The sequence below is a fragment of the Gopherus evgoodei genome, chromosome 1 (assembly GCF_007399415.2).
Source record: "Gopherus evgoodei ecotype Sinaloan lineage chromosome 1, rGopEvg1_v1.p, whole genome shotgun sequence".
Taxonomy (NCBI): Eukaryota; Metazoa; Chordata; order Testudines; family Testudinidae; genus Gopherus; species Gopherus evgoodei.
This window is the reverse complement of record NC_044322.1, coordinates 230,526,619-230,545,256: the sequence shown is the minus strand read 5'-3', so window position 1 is coordinate 230,545,256 and position 18,638 is coordinate 230,526,619. Positions and strand designations below refer to the sequence as shown.

Here is an 18,638-nt window from a genome sequence, read left to right as displayed (position 1 = left end):
GGGCAGATAAATATGTCCATGTGAGTGAGGGGTGGCAAGTAGGAGGAAATGTTAGAACCTGGTGAGGAGTGTCCTCTGGATTTTATATGGGCTAAATCCTTACTCACAAAAATCTCCCATGGACTTCATTGGGAGTTTTGCCAGAGTAAATACATGGGTTTTCAGAATGTGTCCCATATGTTTAACACAGTGCTCTCCTGCCTAGTATAATATGTTCATGAAGCAGAACTCAACTCCAGTTACACTCATTAACAACACTGTCCTTATTAGCCATCTTACAACTGGGCCCAAACTCCTACAGCCGACGAGTCATAAATATGATATGAGCAACCCTTAGAAAAAGCCAATATACACCCATGTGCCACATCATCATCTCTCTGAAGCAGCTGTGTTGCACTGCAGAGTATCAGCTTTCATTTTAAAAAAGTAAGTCGACATACGTTACGGTTGCAGAGGAAACCTCTAAAATGTGAATTGAGTGTAAGGGCTTGTCTACATGGGGAAGTTAAGTTGGATGTGACTTTAAAATGCTGTAGTTATACTAGTAGAAGTCTCTGGGCTTGTATACACTTAAAATGCTACAATAGAACAGCTGTGCTGCGGTAGTGCTTCACTGTCGACACTACGTCTGATGACAGGAGGGATTCTCTGATCGGCGTAGGTAATCCACCTTCTTGAGAGGCAATAGCTATGTCGATAGAAGAATTCTACATGAGGACTTAAGTCAGATTAATTACGCCACTCAGGGCTGTGGATTTTTCCATACTTATGTCAACTTAGTATAGACCAGGCCTCCATGTGGACATTCTTATTGCAATATAAGAGTGCCTTTTTCTGGTTTAGCTTATATCATTTTGGTAGCAGTATAAGATAAGCTGAAAAAGCCACTCATATGCCTAATATGAAGAGTTGTTATACTTGTATAACGCCTGCAGTTTAACTTTATGGATATGATTACCAATGTAACTAGAAAAATCTCCCATGTAAACAAGTAGTAACTGATTCAGAGAAGAGTCTGCAGAGAGCCTTGAACAACAGCTCTGAGGATTTTGAACTGTCCTACTCATCTCAGTGGGGTGTTCACCAGTGGGCCTCTGAATTATCATTTAAACATCGATGCTTATGTAAAAAAAGCAAAGGGGACTTGCAGATCTGCTGATTTACTATAAGTGGTGTCTCATCATGGTGCCACAAGTGGATGGCATTTGGAACATAGCACCACTTCTCCCCACCCCTAATCAAGAAAGAGTCACGCCCCAGGATTATTGCAGTGTCCAAGTGCATATTCAAGGGGAAGAGAAGCACAAGCTCAAGGAGCCTTGCAGAGCCAGGTGGCGCACACAATCATATTTTGAACATCTGCCCAATCTACTGTGAATTTTTGTAATTCACATGGCAAAGCCTGTTTTGTGGGAGGGGACTGGAAAATACCAGCAACACTTTGTCCTCAGTCTGGCTTCTGGATGTGAGGGCTGAGGGTTTACTTTCTCTCACTTCATCTCTGCAGGTGGAGAGCTCTCCCTGTAGTCATTGGCCAGATGGGATCCCTACTCACAAGCTATGACCAATGCCCGTTCCTCTGTGCTGTGCAAGCACAAATGGCAGACCCAAGGTTCTCTGTTCAGCAGTAACTTTTCTCCAGCTAACAACAGTTCTGAACTTTTAAAATTCTACCTCTTTTTCATATTTCCTGCCCTACATGGTTACTGCCGCTAAATGACACTGAGTTCTTTAAAAAGGCAGCCGTTGCCAGAGAAATGGAATTTTAAGACTGCAGAACTGTAATCACAAGGGGGTTCTTCTCTTGAGGTTTCAAGTTAAAGTCGTTTAATTGGCCCTCTTTCCCAACCAGTGCATTGAATCAGCTATTCATATGAGTGTTTTCCAAATGGATCTTGGTGTTTCGTAGATGGAATATATTGCTTTGGAAAAAAATGCATGATTTAAGTAGGTTATTATGTTACAGGTTCAGGGGGAGGGAGAGATATTAAACCCCAGTTCTTTGCTTGGTAAAGGCACATATATAAGCCACATTAAAGATTTAACATCTTTTCCTGTTTAACTTCTTGCTCTGAGATTTAAATCTTTGTGTAGTGGGAGCTATGATGTAAGCTTCATGGATTATTATAGAGGCCTGTATAACTATGTGATAGCAATACAACCGAAAAAGGAAAGAAAACATGAAAGCCAGTCTTATCCTCTATCCCCTGAGCCTAGAGTGAAGAAAACTGACAAACAAGAGCCAGAATATGGGGAGCCAGAAATGAGTGTTAAAGGCAGCTTAGACTTTGCAGTTTCATTTTTTTCCTCATTCCTACCCAACAGCAGCTGGCAAAGAAGAGGGGTGCCCAGCACAAGCAAATGAGAGCACAACTGCTCCAATTTCAAAATACAAATGCCACTTCCCTCCACCAGGGAGAAGCACCCTCCATAGGCTGAGGAGTGCTGTCTGACCAGCAAAGCAGGAAGCAGAGAGAGTCCCAGAGATGGACTTCCTGGGTTATGTTCCTTCTGATGAATGCGAGGTGAATTGTCAGGAAGCCGTTTATACTCAAGAGGTCCTGACCTGCATCACTAAAACCTCAGTACACCACAAACCTAGACCTGTACAAGGCAAGCATGGAGGGCTATCAGTCATCATATTCCAAATGTAAGAGAAACTACCTGGGGGGAAAAAAACTAGAGGATTCAGTCATTCTGCAAATCCAGAGATAAGTGATACATGTGCATTATGCTAATCTATAGACTGCAAAGAGAAAAGGTTTCCTAGAGGGATTGCCTGAGTTACTGTCTGATATGTTAATGACGTCCCCAAGACTTATCCTGAGATCTTTCGTATCCATGTTGACAAAGACTCAGATACAATAGCCCCAAACCTTCTCTGTATATTTTCCACCCTCTGTTTTTGACAAGTCATCTTTGGACCTGGATATGCTGCCAGTCATATTTGAGCTTGATTTTAGACTTGGCATGGATACAGGGGACACAAGAAACTGTCCTTATGCTGAACTGACCACAACTTCCACCAGGCTGCGATCAAAACTGACCTAATGTCTAGGCAAGAAGGAACAATAACAATTGGCCTCAGGCTCAGGAACTGGGTTAATTTCCACAACATTATTGTAGGTAACGCCTCACCACCAAAAAAGATTGCAGTATAGAAAATCTAACCAGTCACTATGACAACTTATTAGTCACCTCTGTCACCAAAGTGCCCTTCTCCTCTACAGATCTCCTTTGTTTCTTTGATGTGCTGAAACAAAAACATCAGGTGGAAGGAAACTGAGCTCTTATGTGTGTGGCATAAAACTTGGGCAGATGCAGACAGACACCAGTACAAAGAATTCATGTGAATCTATGCACTATTTGTGGAAGAAACAAACTAACAAAAAAATTCCACCTCTCCTTCACCACAGCAACTGTTAAATCATGCTCTGCTGAACTATTCTGGACCATGAATTGTCTTGTTAATGGGGAATGCTCTCACTCAGCTCCAGAACTCGCTGTCTCCTGCTGCAAAGAACTATCACTCTACTTCTCATAAAATATCACCAACAACAGGGATGTGCTGCTGAAACACCATGTACTGTACATTGGCCTTTTCCACCAAAACACAATGCCATCCTCCTCTGAAGCCAGCCCAGCACATAACAGGAAGCTCTAGAAATACAGGAGAAAAACAGCCACCACCAATGGCTTTGATCTAAATTCTCATTGACTAGTCAAAGAGTGTCTAGAGCATCTGGGACTCCTACTAACTGAGATATCTATATCTTCATTGAGGAGGAAAATCTTGCCACCCCCCTACAGCATGTCATAATCTGGCAAATACTTAAGAGACCATCCCTTGACATATTCACCCTCTGTAACTAGCACCCAGTACCTAACCTAATTGAGAAGCTCTCCAGGTGTCTCCTTCATCTCTTCCTAGGTGCTAACAATATCTTTGACCCCTCCCAATCATGCTTCAAGCCATGATATGGAACAGAGAGAGTGCTATTAGCACTGATGGATGAACATCCTTTAGCCACGGACAAAGGCCCTTCATTTACACCTGTAGTGCTGGACCATGATACTGTCTATCTGATATCCTGCTTCAGACATGCAGTAGGTATTACTAGGATCATGCCATGATGACTTCAATCATTCCTCTCAGATCACAATCAGAAAGATATGATTGATTTCTGCTCCTTCATCCACAGAGCTCACACCTTTGGAGTTCTTCAAAGAACTGTTCTCTCAGCCATTCTGTTCCTTGTGATTTCATATTGATGTTGGAGACTGTGATCAGCATGAACTACAAAGCCAACAATGAGCAGATAACACACAGCCCTACATTACTTTCTCATCAGCTGAAAACAGCACCATTTCTCAGCTATCCAAGGCCTTGGTTACAATCAGCAATTAAATGAAGAAAAGCCTCCTGAAGCTGAATCTTGGAAAGGGAGAAGGAAACACTTCCAAGAACTCCTCACCTCTATAACAACACCCTTCGCTGATGGCATCTGTCCTCAGATTAAGTCACTATTCACCTAATCTCCTCACTGCTTCTGGATGCCAGCCATAGCAGTGAAAAAAGTCTTTTCCCATCTTCTCGCAAGAGTTAACTGTGGTGATTCATGCATTTATGACCATTAGGCTTATTCCTGTAATTCTCTGTATCTGAATATGAAACCAAAGGACTTAAAATGCTGGTTCAGATCACAGTAACCCATGTACCCAGCAATGCATGGCTGCTGAGAGCCCATCGCTCCACTTTCCTGACTGGTTTCCAGTTGAATACCTGGTAAAATGTAAGAATTCAGTCCTCCTCTTCTGTGGAACTTACCCATGTTACATGAGGGACCACTTCATCCCTGTGTGACTTGAATGCCCTATGACAACCACATTCCACTGGAACAAGAGACTTGTCAACCTCAAGTGTGAAACTCATGAATACAGAAGGTAGCGTGTTCTCAATGACTGGCTTATGAATGTGGAACTCACTACCCAGGCAGATCAGGATGACCATGAACTTCAGTATCTTCAAAGCACAATGCAGTACCCACTTTTTTGATCTAGCCTTCCCATAGTGACACCACAACCAAAAATTAAAAACAATTAGGTAATGCTTTGCAAGGAACAAAGAGAATGAGATTTATTTTATATGTACATTTTATAATTTTGGGAGGAGATTAGATACCACAGTGATGTACCTTATGTAAAAACCTAGATAGTGGACAGCAAGTGGTAGGATAAAGATAAAATGCTTACTTGATGTGTTTTTTTATTTTACAAAATAAGGAACACACTTTAAATAATCCATGTAAGTATAGAATGTATTTAAACAGTGACTGACACCAGCTGGACAGCTTTGAAAAACGTTCTCTAAATTCTCTTTATATATGTGTGGGGAAATGATCAGATTTTACTTTAACCTGTCAAAATGGGTAAGAGATGTTTTCTTAAAGGACCTAAGTGATGTGGGACCTGAACTCATCTCAAAATTTTTGAAAACTTTACCCAGTATGTTCACAGTGGTGATTGAAATGAGTAATCCCAGGCATGGAGCAAGTTGGTGTTATTCTAAGCAGAAGTGTAGCACTAGATGGGGTCTTCAATGCAATAGGAAGGTACAGAGATGCGCTGCCCACAGGGAGCATTTAGTATGTTGCCATTTATCTTACAGATGAGAAAACTGAAGCACAGAAAAGTTAAGAGATGTATCCCCACAGCTACGCAGTTAGCCTGATTCATACTGACACTAAAGCCCTGTTACACCACTTGGACAGTGTAAGGGGCTTTCAAGCATTCATAAATTACATTTACACCCACTTTAAGGCCTCTGTACGCTGCCAGCATGATGTCAAAAGGGCCTTAATGTAACTGAGAATCAGGCCTGAGGACTTTGTAGCAGAGCTGAACTATAACTCAGGTCAGTTCCCTTGCTTACCCACGCTCAGTACCCCTAAGGAAAGGGCTAATCCAGCTGTCCTTGTGTTTGCTACCTGGCAAAAAGGGGTTGGAAGGAAGACTCATTGTACCCTCTTCATTTCCTTGTGCACCTGTGCACAGCCAGCCATGAGCAGGCTCATGGTAAATATAAAATGCAATAGCATAGTCTTCGCCAATGTAATTCCTACATAATAACACTGCTATGTGCAATAATCTACAGCTGACAGTGTTGGCTAGGATGCAATTCATTAAATAATTCCCTACCCTCTAATTTAACTATGTTTTTTTCTGCAGTTCCCTTGTTTAACACCTGTGAGACTCAAAGGCAATTACAGATTATCATTATAAACTTCACTTGGTTGGCAAGACCACTCTGTGTTGAAATGAGATATTTTGTGGCATGTAGATCTAAAGGGAAGTCTCTGTATGCATTTCTAGCATACATTTCTATTATCTACCCAGTGGCCTCTGGGGCATTTTATGCCTTTGTTTATTAGTGGTGCTGCTATATGGCTTAGTGAAAAAATCAATGATCAAGAAGGTTACTATCATTTCTGATCAGGTGACATTCTACAGGAAAATCTTATTCTAAACTACATCAGAGAAATGTGGACTTTATCACAGAACTTGCAACCTCATTCCAGGATTTGATTCTCTCTCTCTCCATCTGGGTAAATGAAACACGAAAGATCAACAGACACACATTATTTTGGGGAAACTGGGGAAAATGCAAGAATTGCCTCACATCACCACTGATTTTTGGCTCTAGCAAAAGTGGCATCTTTCAAATAAATAATTTATAAAGTACATAGTTTTTCCCTGACTTTGGCTTGGACAAATGAGCTACAATACATCAAGAAAAACTTTGCAGTAAATACAAAAAACTGCTTTTATTAATAATTTCCTTTATTGTTTTCATAGTTTGTTTAATAACTGATGTATAGATAATTTATCTCAAGCCAAATCTGTTATTTGTTGATTGCATACACTGCCTAGACTCACTGGCTGGATTTGATTAATCTTCATTTTTTAAATTGTATTTTGCCTTTATATATAGGATGAACCTTGTTCAGTGTCCTTGTTTTAGGAGCTGTTGACTTTCATGCTTCATTGTAAATCTTTGTGTGGCTTTACATATTCTTGCCTAATGGCTTTCACATGTATGTTAAATAAAGATTTGTTATTTATTGGTTATACATGCACTTATTGTAGACCCTGCAGTCAGGTTTCATGAGCCCTGGTGCGCAATGATCCTTAGGGCTTAAGCCCTTCCTGCCCACGCTGTAGTTGGGAGGGACAGGCGGCGGCTGGGTTATGTCGGTGACCAACAGCAGCCTGGAGGTGTTAGCTGCCTTTCGACACTGTGTGGACAGGAAGAGACAAGCTACTTCCAGCCATGGGGGTGTGGGGGGAGAAAAGAAGAGATGAGCTCTGCAAATACACAGGCCAGGTCATCCCTTTCCCCTCCGCCACTTGCCCTGTGGTTGGTAGCAGCTCCTGTCCCTTCCCTCCCCCACAGTGCCAAAAGGCTGCTGCTGGCCACATTTTGGTGTGAACCCTGGCAGTAAACTGGGTACGAGGAGCATGTGACTTTGCATGCCCCCTTCCCCCACCATGTGTTGCCTCGGGAAGACATGACACCAGGAGAGACAGATCTATCCCAGGGGCCCAGCCAAGCATGGAGGGCGGAGAGTGCTGGGCAGGGAGAGTCGGGTCAGGTCGGTCCGTCACCCCCTTGTGTGACAGAGGTATATGGGAATGTGTGTGTGTCAGCTATCCCCATGTGTGTACGGGAGGGTAGGGGTGTGTATGTCACCTCTCCCTGTGTGAACCCTAAAGCCTTAAAGATAATAAAGTAAATAAAAATAATCCAGCTACGCAGTATTTCTTTTTAACGGGGGCTCAGTCAACTTGATGTTAATTTGAACATTTGCACTGCATAGTTCTAATTGATCGCCATTGAACTCTCTTGTATATGAGTAATTTTACCAGGTGTCCCATATTCAGCATAGGGAAATATGATTACCCTACAGATTGGCATCTATTGGGATTTTCAAAAGCACCTAAGCAAGATAGGCACCTACTCCCATTGAAATCAATAAGAGGCTATAGTGTGCTTGGCTAACATTTGCCCCCATCTCACTACTGTGCTGTTTGGTTGTCATGCTCAACCACAGATGTAGCTGCATTTCATTAGTGCTGTATGTTGTGTATAGCTTTAAAGCATTTGGGGATTAAAGAACCTATGCACAAGTAAGATATTTTTTATTTTTAGAATGTATTTTGTTTGATTATTTATTATCTAGTTAGCTTGGATTAAACTATATAGAGATAAATTCTGATCTCATTTACACCTACTTATCTCCACTGAATACAGTGAAATTACAAAACTGTCCCATAAACTCAAATAGTACAGTCAGACATAGTTGCCATATTTTAGCTAAAGTATTTCTTGCTCCCATTCTCTTGTCCATGATTTTAAGCCCCATCTCAAGATAACTGGATATTTTTTTGTTTTCTTTCCACATTTTTAAATTCTCCTTCATTTTTCACATCATGTATTTTCCAGACCAAAAACAGTGATGGTGTACAACTGTACAACAGGTGGAATCAACCCTTTCTGCTGGGGAGAGATAGGTAAGTTCTAACTAAAGCAAGAAGACAAACCATCAGTGGTGTTCCTGGGTGCCAAACATGGAAACAATAGTCCTGGTTTTAGCTAACAGATTCAATAGCAGCAACCTGACCCTGTAACCACTTAACATGTGAAACTCCCTTTCCAGTGAACAGGTGTGTTGCGTACAGCCGTTTCACAGATCAGACTTAACCCCTAGTTCAGAAAAGCACTGAAGCATCTGCTTCCTTTTAAACGTGTGAATAATCTCATTCCTGCTCATCAGAGTGTTTAAGCGCATGCTTAGTTTTAAGTGTTTGAGTAAGCCCATCCCTGCTCATCAAAGCACATGCTTGAATGCTTTGCTGAACTTTTGAGGTTGTGAAGGAAGGAACAGGAGGTCATGACTTCAAGTTCCATTGGAAGATGCTATAAGTATCCAGACCCAAACGTCCTCTTTTTTGCTTTATTGTGTTTAAATCCAAATTAGAAAACCCTTGACATGAATGATGTAATTGACAAAGACTGCTCTAATGATCAGAATAGAAAAAGTTAGTATATAAAGAGAAAATAAAATAGTTTTTTCTTCATGTTTCTATGGTGCGCCTTAAGGGTCTTGAGTCTTGAAATAGAAATGTCTTTGATTCACTTGAAAAGATGACCCTGAAATGAACAGATTTAATTTAAGAGAGTTTGCCTTTCATTGGAAAAAGCTGGTCAATGGAAATAGACAAGCCATTTTCATGGCTTTTTTTTTTTTTTTTACTTTTGAGTTAAATGTTTTACATACGGCGTGATGCTGAGTCAGAGATGATGGAAATGTAAAGGATAAATCCTGAGGTCATTACTCAGAAAAAATGTCACAGAAACCCAATAGTAGAATTTGGCCCACATTGTAGAGGTATCTTCAGCTACAGTATTGCAAATTAGCATAATCAGTCAGTATACTGCAGCAGAAACATACTGGGCCTGATTCTCCATTGCCTTGAACAAACTGTCTTTGTACTGCTAGTCAAGGTCAAAGCCTTCATAACACTCCCATTTGTCACTTTTTCTGTTTTATTTTCAGCTGTAATTTTACTGATGAAAATATTGATAAATAATGGGTTGTACCTAATCTTGTCCTATTACAGTGCTCATTAGTCTGACGAATCCAAGTTCCTAGTTAGACTGTGTAATAGAAGCTTGCATTTCTGATAGTTCAGCTCCATCCACTTGCATCCAAATGCACAAGACAAGCTTGTGCATGAGCAGTTCAGCTTTGTAAATGGACTGAGGGCAGAATTCTCTCTGATCCGCAGTGCAGATCTGTAGAGCATATTCTGCCCAGAGCTGCCATTGAGCTCAGTGGGCATTTGCATGGGGATTGAGTGCAGAATTTGCAATGGAAAGATGTACTGTAGATTTGGGAGCAGAATTTTGCCCTAAATGAAGTGGGACTGTTTCTGGAGTAGGCTGGAAAGGGGATATTACCACATTAGTAGTTCAGGCTTAGCACATAAGTATTATCTTCAGAAGCAAGTATACAATTTGAATTTTCATTTCCTAGAAATAAAAATACATGCTTTTTAAATGGCCTTTATACATGACAGACTTTCTGAACCTTCCTCCGTGTACTTCCTATCTATCCTCTGTCCTTTTCACATGTCTCCTACACTCCAGGACTTGTGGTGAGTACTTTTCAAATACACAGATTTTTTAAGGCCAGAAGGGACCGTGAAGATCTGACCTCCTGCATAACACATAGAACCTCACCCAATAATCCTTATTAAAGGCAGGACTGGTAGCACTTTCCATTATTGTACCATTTTCAAGTGCTTATAACTTTGTCAAAATGTAATTGTTTGAGCTGAAATTTCCCTTGACAAATGTCTGCCTCAGGCTGAATTGTTCTGGAAAATTACAGTCAAAATGGTCCAGCCATTTCTGAGAACAAAGGTAGGGAAAAATACATTGTTTTCCTATGTTAAAAGAAATATAAGCAAACTTTTTCTTTGAGATCTTCTAGCATGCCCATGCTTTGGAGTAAATAATTGATATTTGGAAGAGGAGTGGGCTTTGTGTCATAGATGTCCCTTATGCCATCCTGTGACAATGTGGTTCTTGCGAGACCCAACTGAGAGTGCCAATTCAGGACCAATTGCTTAAACAGGGCAGTTACAGCCCTAGGCTGGGGTTTTTCCACCTCTAAGGCAAACCAAACCAGCCAGACAAAAATGACTTTGGTTTCACCCCACTGGCTAACCACAAGTCACACAAGCAATTTCCTTAGACACTCCAGTCTCCCAGTACCACCACCAGTGCCACCCGTCCTGGGGATGAATGGTTATGAAAACCAACACCCTAGTAAAAGAAAAAGGTTCTCTCGATCCCAAAGGACCAAGCCCCAGACCCAGGTCGATATACACATCAGATCTTACTTACAAATCACACTGTTGCCAATCCTTTAGAATCTAAAATCTAAAGGTTTATTCATAAAGGGAAAAAGGTAGAAATGAGGGATGTGGATCATGCTTGAACAGAAGTCCTGAAAGTTGGAATCATTATTCCAGTTTTACAGATAGATAAACTGAGGCACAGAGTGATGTGACATGCCTAAAGTCACCCAGAAGGCCAGTGGAAGACATAAGAGCTTCTAAGTGTTGACTGGTTCTTTTCCCTGCTACCCAGAATGCTCAGGTCAGTAGTATTGACAAAAAGCCATTTGCCACATCTAACACAAAACCAGTTTCTATCTGGATGTATTATAGCAATCATTTGTGGATAAACCACTACTACATTAACTCCCCCTATTGCATAGTCAGTCTAGGCTCTATAATCTATAGTTAACCTCCATTTGCTCTTGGGCTTCTTTACCGGCCGTACAGGTGCATAACAGGTAAACCAGATTTCCCTTTGACACCGCTGCTGCAGCAGCTGCTGCACTTTCTCTGTTACATCTGCAACAGCCTCTCAGGGCACAGCATACTGCTTTTGTGGGTGGCGGGGGTGGGAGGATCAAGTCCCTCTATCCTAGCTATAAAACTTGTTCTGCCACAGTCTGTCTTGTGCTCTGCCTACACAGCAACAAGAGCTTTTAACTCTGTAACTTCCATTCTGTTTACAGGCTGGTAATGTTTAACCACATTCAGACCAGGTGGGCTACTACACACAGGTTAGTCAGATCTATTAAAAAATTGTAGGCTCCAAGTACTGCTGCTGACAGAATCTCCTTCTTAGCATTTACTACCTGTTCTTTTACCCCCATAATCACCTGTATCTTCCTTAGAGCATTTCCTTCTCTAACTTTGTCATGCAAATTGCTGCTCCACTATCTATTAATATATATTTGACATGAGGCTGCCTCCATTTATCTAATTTAATAGGACAAACCTGTTGTGCAGTGGCCTCAGGGCATGGCACCTCTTATTGTGGGGACAGGCTTCCAGCCTTCTCCTCTAATTCTTTTACCTCACATTCCAGAGCCTTCTTTTCTTCCTGCAACTGCCTGAAAGAAATCCATTCTCTTACCCTCTTTCTACCCGGGCTCCCTCTTCTCCATCCCCTTCCTCTTGTCCATGCATCAGTGCCTCTCCTGACCTCAACTTGAAACACCCTCGCCTCATTTATAGGTAGAACTGTCTCCTCCCTCTCCCCTAACCATGCTTCAGCATGGGTAATAGTTTGCTCATAATCATGGGGCTGGGGTGACAACTGTAGGATTGCCATGGACATGCATCTGGTTGTTCTATTAATAATGATTCAGTATGCTCTTGGAAGTTCCTTCCCACTCAATCATTTGTTCATGACCCAAATTCTAATAATTCATAGCCCTTTCCCCTACCTCTGTGGGGCTTTCCCCAGGCAAAGATGTAACCTACTCATGTCACTTGTAGGTGATGGACTACCAAACAAAATTTCCTTTCTGGCTGGTGAGCGTTTACACATCCAGCAATTTGTGCCTATAAACCTCTGAATACACCTTTCAACATCTAGTTCCAATCTTTGTCATTTAAATTGCCGTCCTCCATGATATCTGCAGCCATTCAAAGCCACTGACAAAACTTATTCCAGTGATCCCATGAGTTGGGACCTGGATTTTTCCATAGAGACCGGTTGGTCTCTAAAGTTTGCTACCTCATTCAACAATTCATTCCATTCCTGTTGTATGCTATCACAATCATTAGATGATTGGTGGATTAGCTATTACCGCATGTATTTTAAAAGCTTCTCCTTTATCTCCACCCCCCTCAAGTTCGGGGGCAGTGTCTGAAGTTCAACCTCCTTAGTACAAACTGCTTCCATAACACATTAATTCCTTTCATTAATCCCTGTATAATGCAGGCTTTCTTCTGGCCTTCCTGCACTTTCAGATCTAGCATGATTAAGGGACTTCTGAATCTCCTCCCAGGTCCCTGTTTTCTGGGGATCAATGTCATAGGGACCTCCCTTGTCACTGACTCAAACTTCCACAAAGATAACCAAATCCATATAGCAAAGCCCAGTTATGACCATTACTTTTTTCCAACCAGACCCCACGATAGTCCTTCAAAATTCCCCACAGGACTGTATGCTCACTGACCATCATGGGCTCCACTCCCAGTCATGGCACCAAACTGTTGATGGTTCTTCTTCCTGCTACCCAGAACCCTCAGGTTCACAGACAAACTCCTGAGTTGACAGAGCGTGTCATTTATTCGCTGCTTCAGTGAGTGATCAGTCCACCAAAATAGGGCACAGCATAGGGTTAAAAGTAAGCGCACAGCCACATTCAGGTGTGCCTTAAATGCATTGTTACAAAGCTATTCATGACATATTGTATAAGCACTTTTTCTGCCTAGCACTAAGATTAATTTGCTAACTCAGTTGTTTACCTGGCTGAACGCTGACCAAGTTGTTTACCTGATCAGATTGCTGACCCAGTTGTTTACCTGGTCAGGTTTCTGGCTCAGCTTTTTACCTGGCTGTTCTCTTTCCTTGCCAGAAAAGCAGGCATCTTTTCATATGTCCCAACACCTAAAACATATATTCTTCACAAAGGAAACAAATTACTCATAAATTTAAACAGTTCATTATTAAATGTGCAGTAAACTCTGCACACGTGGATATCTGTAATTAGCATCCCCTTTTTAAAAGATATTTTTGACCTATGCTCTTGTGGTATCCAGTAAAATTTTGCTCAACTTTCAATCAAAGAAATTTGGTATCAGTTAAGCAATATTTTGCTGACCCTTTGGGAGTGGCTGATTCCAGTAAGTTTTTTAGTGTATCATCATTATCCAGTGTTTTCTTTTATCTTTCAGTTTAGCTGTTTTCATCTTTTAATATAACACTTCCCCTGGTATAAAGCTTCCTTGATGTAAAGTATCACTACAATCAATGAGGTTGCATGGGAGCAGAATTTGGCTCTTTGTAAGGAGCCAGATCCTGATAAGAGATTAGCTTAGTAATAGGAGCAATGCCTTAACTAATTTCACTGTCTCTGACATATCATTTTGCTGTGAAAATAGGGAGTCCCTCACATGTAAGTATTAAATTGGACTGACTGTAGATTGTATGACTCTGTTGGGATTTCTTTCTTGAGACTAGTTGCATGTTTCTTTTATGAATTATATTTTCTTTTCACCAAGCAGTTGAAATAGTTCATAAGAATTAATGAGCTGCAAGAAGTGCAAAACAAGCCTCCAGGGCCAAATTTATCCCTGGACAAACTCTGGTGAAATCAAGGATGAATTTGGCCCTTTTGGCATGGGTGTGAAAGTAAGGGTCAGCCCCTCATCAGACATAAATTAGTGACTCCAATGGATCTGTGCTGATTTACACTGAGAAACTATTTCTAAATATTTTTTCCCCTGCTTTGGAACAAATTCCGTTCCACATCCATACAAATATATAGAAATTAATGGAGTTACACTGGATTTTCAGTGGAATAGCAGATGGAAAAATTTAGGCTAAAACATGTTTTCTCTAAAATGTTAATCTTTCTGTAGTTCTCTTCTACTTCCCATACTCCCCAGGTTGATTCTAAGGGCTTGTCTACACTTGGAAATTTACTGAAATTGCTATTTTGAAATAGTTATTTCAGTAAAAGCCCCTGTCTGGACATTCTTATTCTGAAATAAGAGTGTTCGTAAGTGGGGACCTATACCAAGATAGGATAATAATTATTCTGGAATATGTGTTTCACTAAATTTCCATGTGTAGACAAGCCCTAAATGTCAAATTATCCAATTACTTAAATTGTTATTTTATTCCCTTTTGAAATAACAACATACCATTGAAAGTATATTTGTGTCTCTTTTCTATTATAATTATTATTTGTTATTATTGTTACAAAGTCTGTGCCACACAGCTAAGCATTAACCTGAGGTAATCTCAAAGCAATTTGTTCTGCTTTGCTGCAATTTAGGTCTGGCCAATAAAATCAAAGTGGGTTAATCTTGCTAGCTGCAGCATACACAGTATGTTCTGAAACTTCTAGTCAAAAGCAGTTACTCAAACAGGCTGCAATATGGTTTTCACTGTGTGAATATTAATGAATTTCAAGCCATTCAGTTTTCCCTTGATGAACTGGGTAGGGCAGAAGGAGTTCTAATTCTGACCCACTGAAATTCTAAATGGACTTCTAGAACTTTCTTTTATTATTAAGCAAGGAGGAGTAGGGAAAGTTGTCTTGGTGTCATTTCAGCAAATCTATTGGGGTTTCATTTGTGCTCAGGTTTCTTTGCCTGCTCTGAACAACCTTAATGTGGCCCTCTTGTACACATCCATTATGATTAGTGCTGGATGAAATTTTTTGGCTGAAATGTGTGTGTGGGGGGGGTTATTTTTGTTTGTTTGTATGTGGATTGGGGTTTTTTAATTTCTGAAAAATGCAGATTTGGGTCAGCTGAAGCGTTTAATGAATCTGTGTTGAATTACTTCAGTTGAAAAAACTGAATAAAATTCTGAAAAAGTCTAAATGCTTCAATTAGAAATTTTCAAGATTAAACATGTTGACTTTTTGATTTGAACCAACTTTTCATTATGAAATTTACTTGAATTCGCATACCTCATTTTAGGCCCAGATTTACCTCTTTCCCACACAAACCTAGTTCTTGGACACTTATCACTAGACATTATTTACAACAGAATTGGTGTACAAAAGGTTTGAGAAAATATTCTAAAAATTAATGGTCTATTTTGATGCTTTCTACACCAGTGTCTTTATATGTCCCACATTTTACATCCATCATATATAGTGACATATATGTGTTTAGATACATAATGGCCTTGTTGTACTGATAGCTATGATACTCTTATACTGATTTTGAACGGTTGGGGATGATTTTCAAAAAAGTTCAAGGCCAGATGTTCAAAGTTAATTGGAGCCACATTTTCAAAAGAGCTCAACTTCCTCCCATTTATGCATTTAAATAAGGGTCAGATTCTCAAAAGTGTTCAGCATGCAGACCTCTTTTGAAAATCTAGCTACTTAATCTGACCCCAGTTGTGAGTACTGACCACTTCCTATAGAGCAACATGCCTAGGCACACAGAGGCTGGTACACATAGTACATTTGTCAATGCAGCCAACTCAGTGAAATACGTAAGGCCTGTGGTCTCTCTGGTGTAAGTCTTGAGAGAAAAAAGTTAAAGGCAGGAATTAAACTACCAGATAGAATAAGGTGGTTTCGATCATAAATTGGCCACAGCACCAGTTATGCCAATTGTGCAGAATGGTTTTGTATTTTCAACCAGTCACTGAACTTCCCTTCATTGAGATTTTCATGTAGGTCTCACAGCCATCTCAGGTATTTACTAAAACAATACAAAGGTGATGTTTGCCTCCTGCTTTTCAGAATTTTCTCTGGTCTCCTGTGCCATTTGTTAAACATGATTTCCACATCAAGAAGGAACACAGGGCAGCGTGCTGCAGCTGTTTTGCTAGAAGCCTTAATTAGCTAACACAGAGAAGGCACTGCTGATTTTCCCAAATTCAATGTCTGGTATGTGATTTGAAATGAGAGTGGCTGCATTTTATAAATATAACAATGATTTGTCTTTTTTTGTCACAGCCAAAGATAGCAGGAGTAGCGGATGGAGGACTAAATAAGTGACTGCTTCCAGAATAAAACCTCCATCAGTTTATAATTGAAAATTGGATTTGCAAATGTTTGGGTTTGAATAAAAGCAGATGATGCTCTAAACACTTTTTGCAGATGGTATCAAAACACTATCACAGCTCCAGGATATCACTGGGAGCAAATAACACTTGTGAGTTTCCATTAGAAAAGTAAAAGGCTAAATAAACTCTGAAACTTGAACACTGTTCAGGACTTAAAGAGACTTGGTAAAGAACTCTCCTTTAGGGGAGAAGGGACAGAGTTCATGGCTTTTCCCACCTGATCCACAGAGTCGTGCATAGCGTTAGGCATGTCTCTCATAATTATTTGCTGAGCACCAACGTGCTTGACACTGTAATTAGCAAAAAGATGGCCTGGAGACTCCATTTGCTTTGTGACATCCAAACACATCAGCCTTCTCTTCTCCAGGGTTGGTTTATATCCCTAATTTCAGTCTCCACTCCTTGGCAAGATTTTTTTTTTTTAAATAACTGTCAAATTATACTAAAACTCTTCTCTTTCCAACCCACCATTGTAATCATTCCAAAGTGGTATTAATGGAGAGGGAAAGATAGCAAGACAGGGATCTGGAGATTGATCAATGCCTGAAACATGGAATGATATTTGTTAGCATTCAGTGAAGGAACAAATGGCCAAATGTAGATTTTGAATAGACCAAGCGTATTCAGGAAAATTCACAGAAGTAATTATGGTCAAGTATAGCTGCCCTCGTCTGAAGTACAAAGACTAAGGTTCCCCACACTTGTAAATAACATGGAACCCATTTAGTTTCCACAATAAAAGAATTTATTCTATGTTGATGATGAAACTGTTTAGATTATACTCCAGTGCATTGGGCCTGATGAGCTCTATTTACCACTTTACTCCCATGTTCAAGAGGTGCCACATTGTATTGCTAACACTATCACCTGGATTCGGAGAGGTAAGGTGGGTGTTTCCTTCTAGGGTTTCATCACAAGGTCCTGCAAGCTAAATCAGGCACTCAGATACAGGAGATAGCTCATTTGTTTTCAAATTATCCCATCAGTTATATGGGCAAACCCTTTATTTTCAAGTGGATTTGCCCAGGTCTAAATGTAGTAAACAATTGTCTTGTCAATGCAGAGAAACTAACAGAATCCTGAGTCATCTCTCCTAGCAGTTCTGGCTCTGCAGGATTAACTAAGGTAAAAGGCTTTAAATGTTTATTTTTGTCACTAAAGTAAGGAGAAATGACTCTCAATATACTCAAGAAACAGGCCTGCTGAGTGAGAAGGTGCCCTTTTCACATTGCCACTTTTCAGAGTAGAACTGGTTTCAATTCCTCCTCAACCTTAATACCCTCTCTTTAAAGATTTTTAAACTATGACATCAGGAGTTTTGACATCTTGTGGTTAGTGTTGAGTGAAGAACCAAGATGAAAACGCTGAATTCTCTGAAGCTTAATTCAAATTTCTCCACAGAATACCAACATCTAGTTAACGCTACCCACGTGAGACTCGCCCCAATGTAAATCCACAAAAGCAGGGAAAATAAAGAATGAAATTATTCCTACAGTGTGTTACCTGCCCAGCTACACAGCCTATGGAAAGAACACACCAGTCTCAACCCCTCCTGCATATCTCTCCACCTCCATCAGAACACAGGCATCCTTAACTAGGACTATTAATTTGCTTTTCATTTACTTACTGTCAGTGTCGGCGACTTGTTTATAGGTGAAAACTGAAGAAGTGTGTGTATAAGTGTATTCACTTAAAATTGTTTTGGTTTGAATTCGTGAGGGTTGTGAGTACTCCATCTGTCAGAGGATTGGGTCATTCCCTTACCAGGGATTTGGCAGTCTCAGGGTACATCTTGGACTCACTAGTAGCTCGTTTTTTTTAAAAAATCTGTATTTAACTCCGAGGTTGAGGAATTTCCTTGCTGATGTAGACCTTGTCACAGTCATGCATGCTTAGTTCCAAGTGAGCTAAGGGCCACATTCTCTATTGGAACCACTCTTGAAAA

The 18,638-nt window shown here is 40.4% G+C and overlaps 1 protein-coding gene across 4 annotated transcripts in view; it reads left to right on the top strand.

Annotated features, from left to right (window-relative positions):
- Positions 1-18,638, top strand: part of FAR2 (fatty acyl-CoA reductase 2) — a 210,036-nt gene that overhangs the window by 176,064 nt on the left and 15,334 nt on the right. For all 4 annotated transcript variants that reach the window (XM_030539025.1, XM_030539034.1, XM_030539007.1 and 1 more), the window contains one exon: positions 8,504-8,571. In XM_030539025.1, coding sequence (XP_030394885.1) covers positions 8,504-8,571 — 68 coding nt within the window. The remainder of the gene's footprint in view (positions 1-8,503; positions 8,572-18,638) is intronic.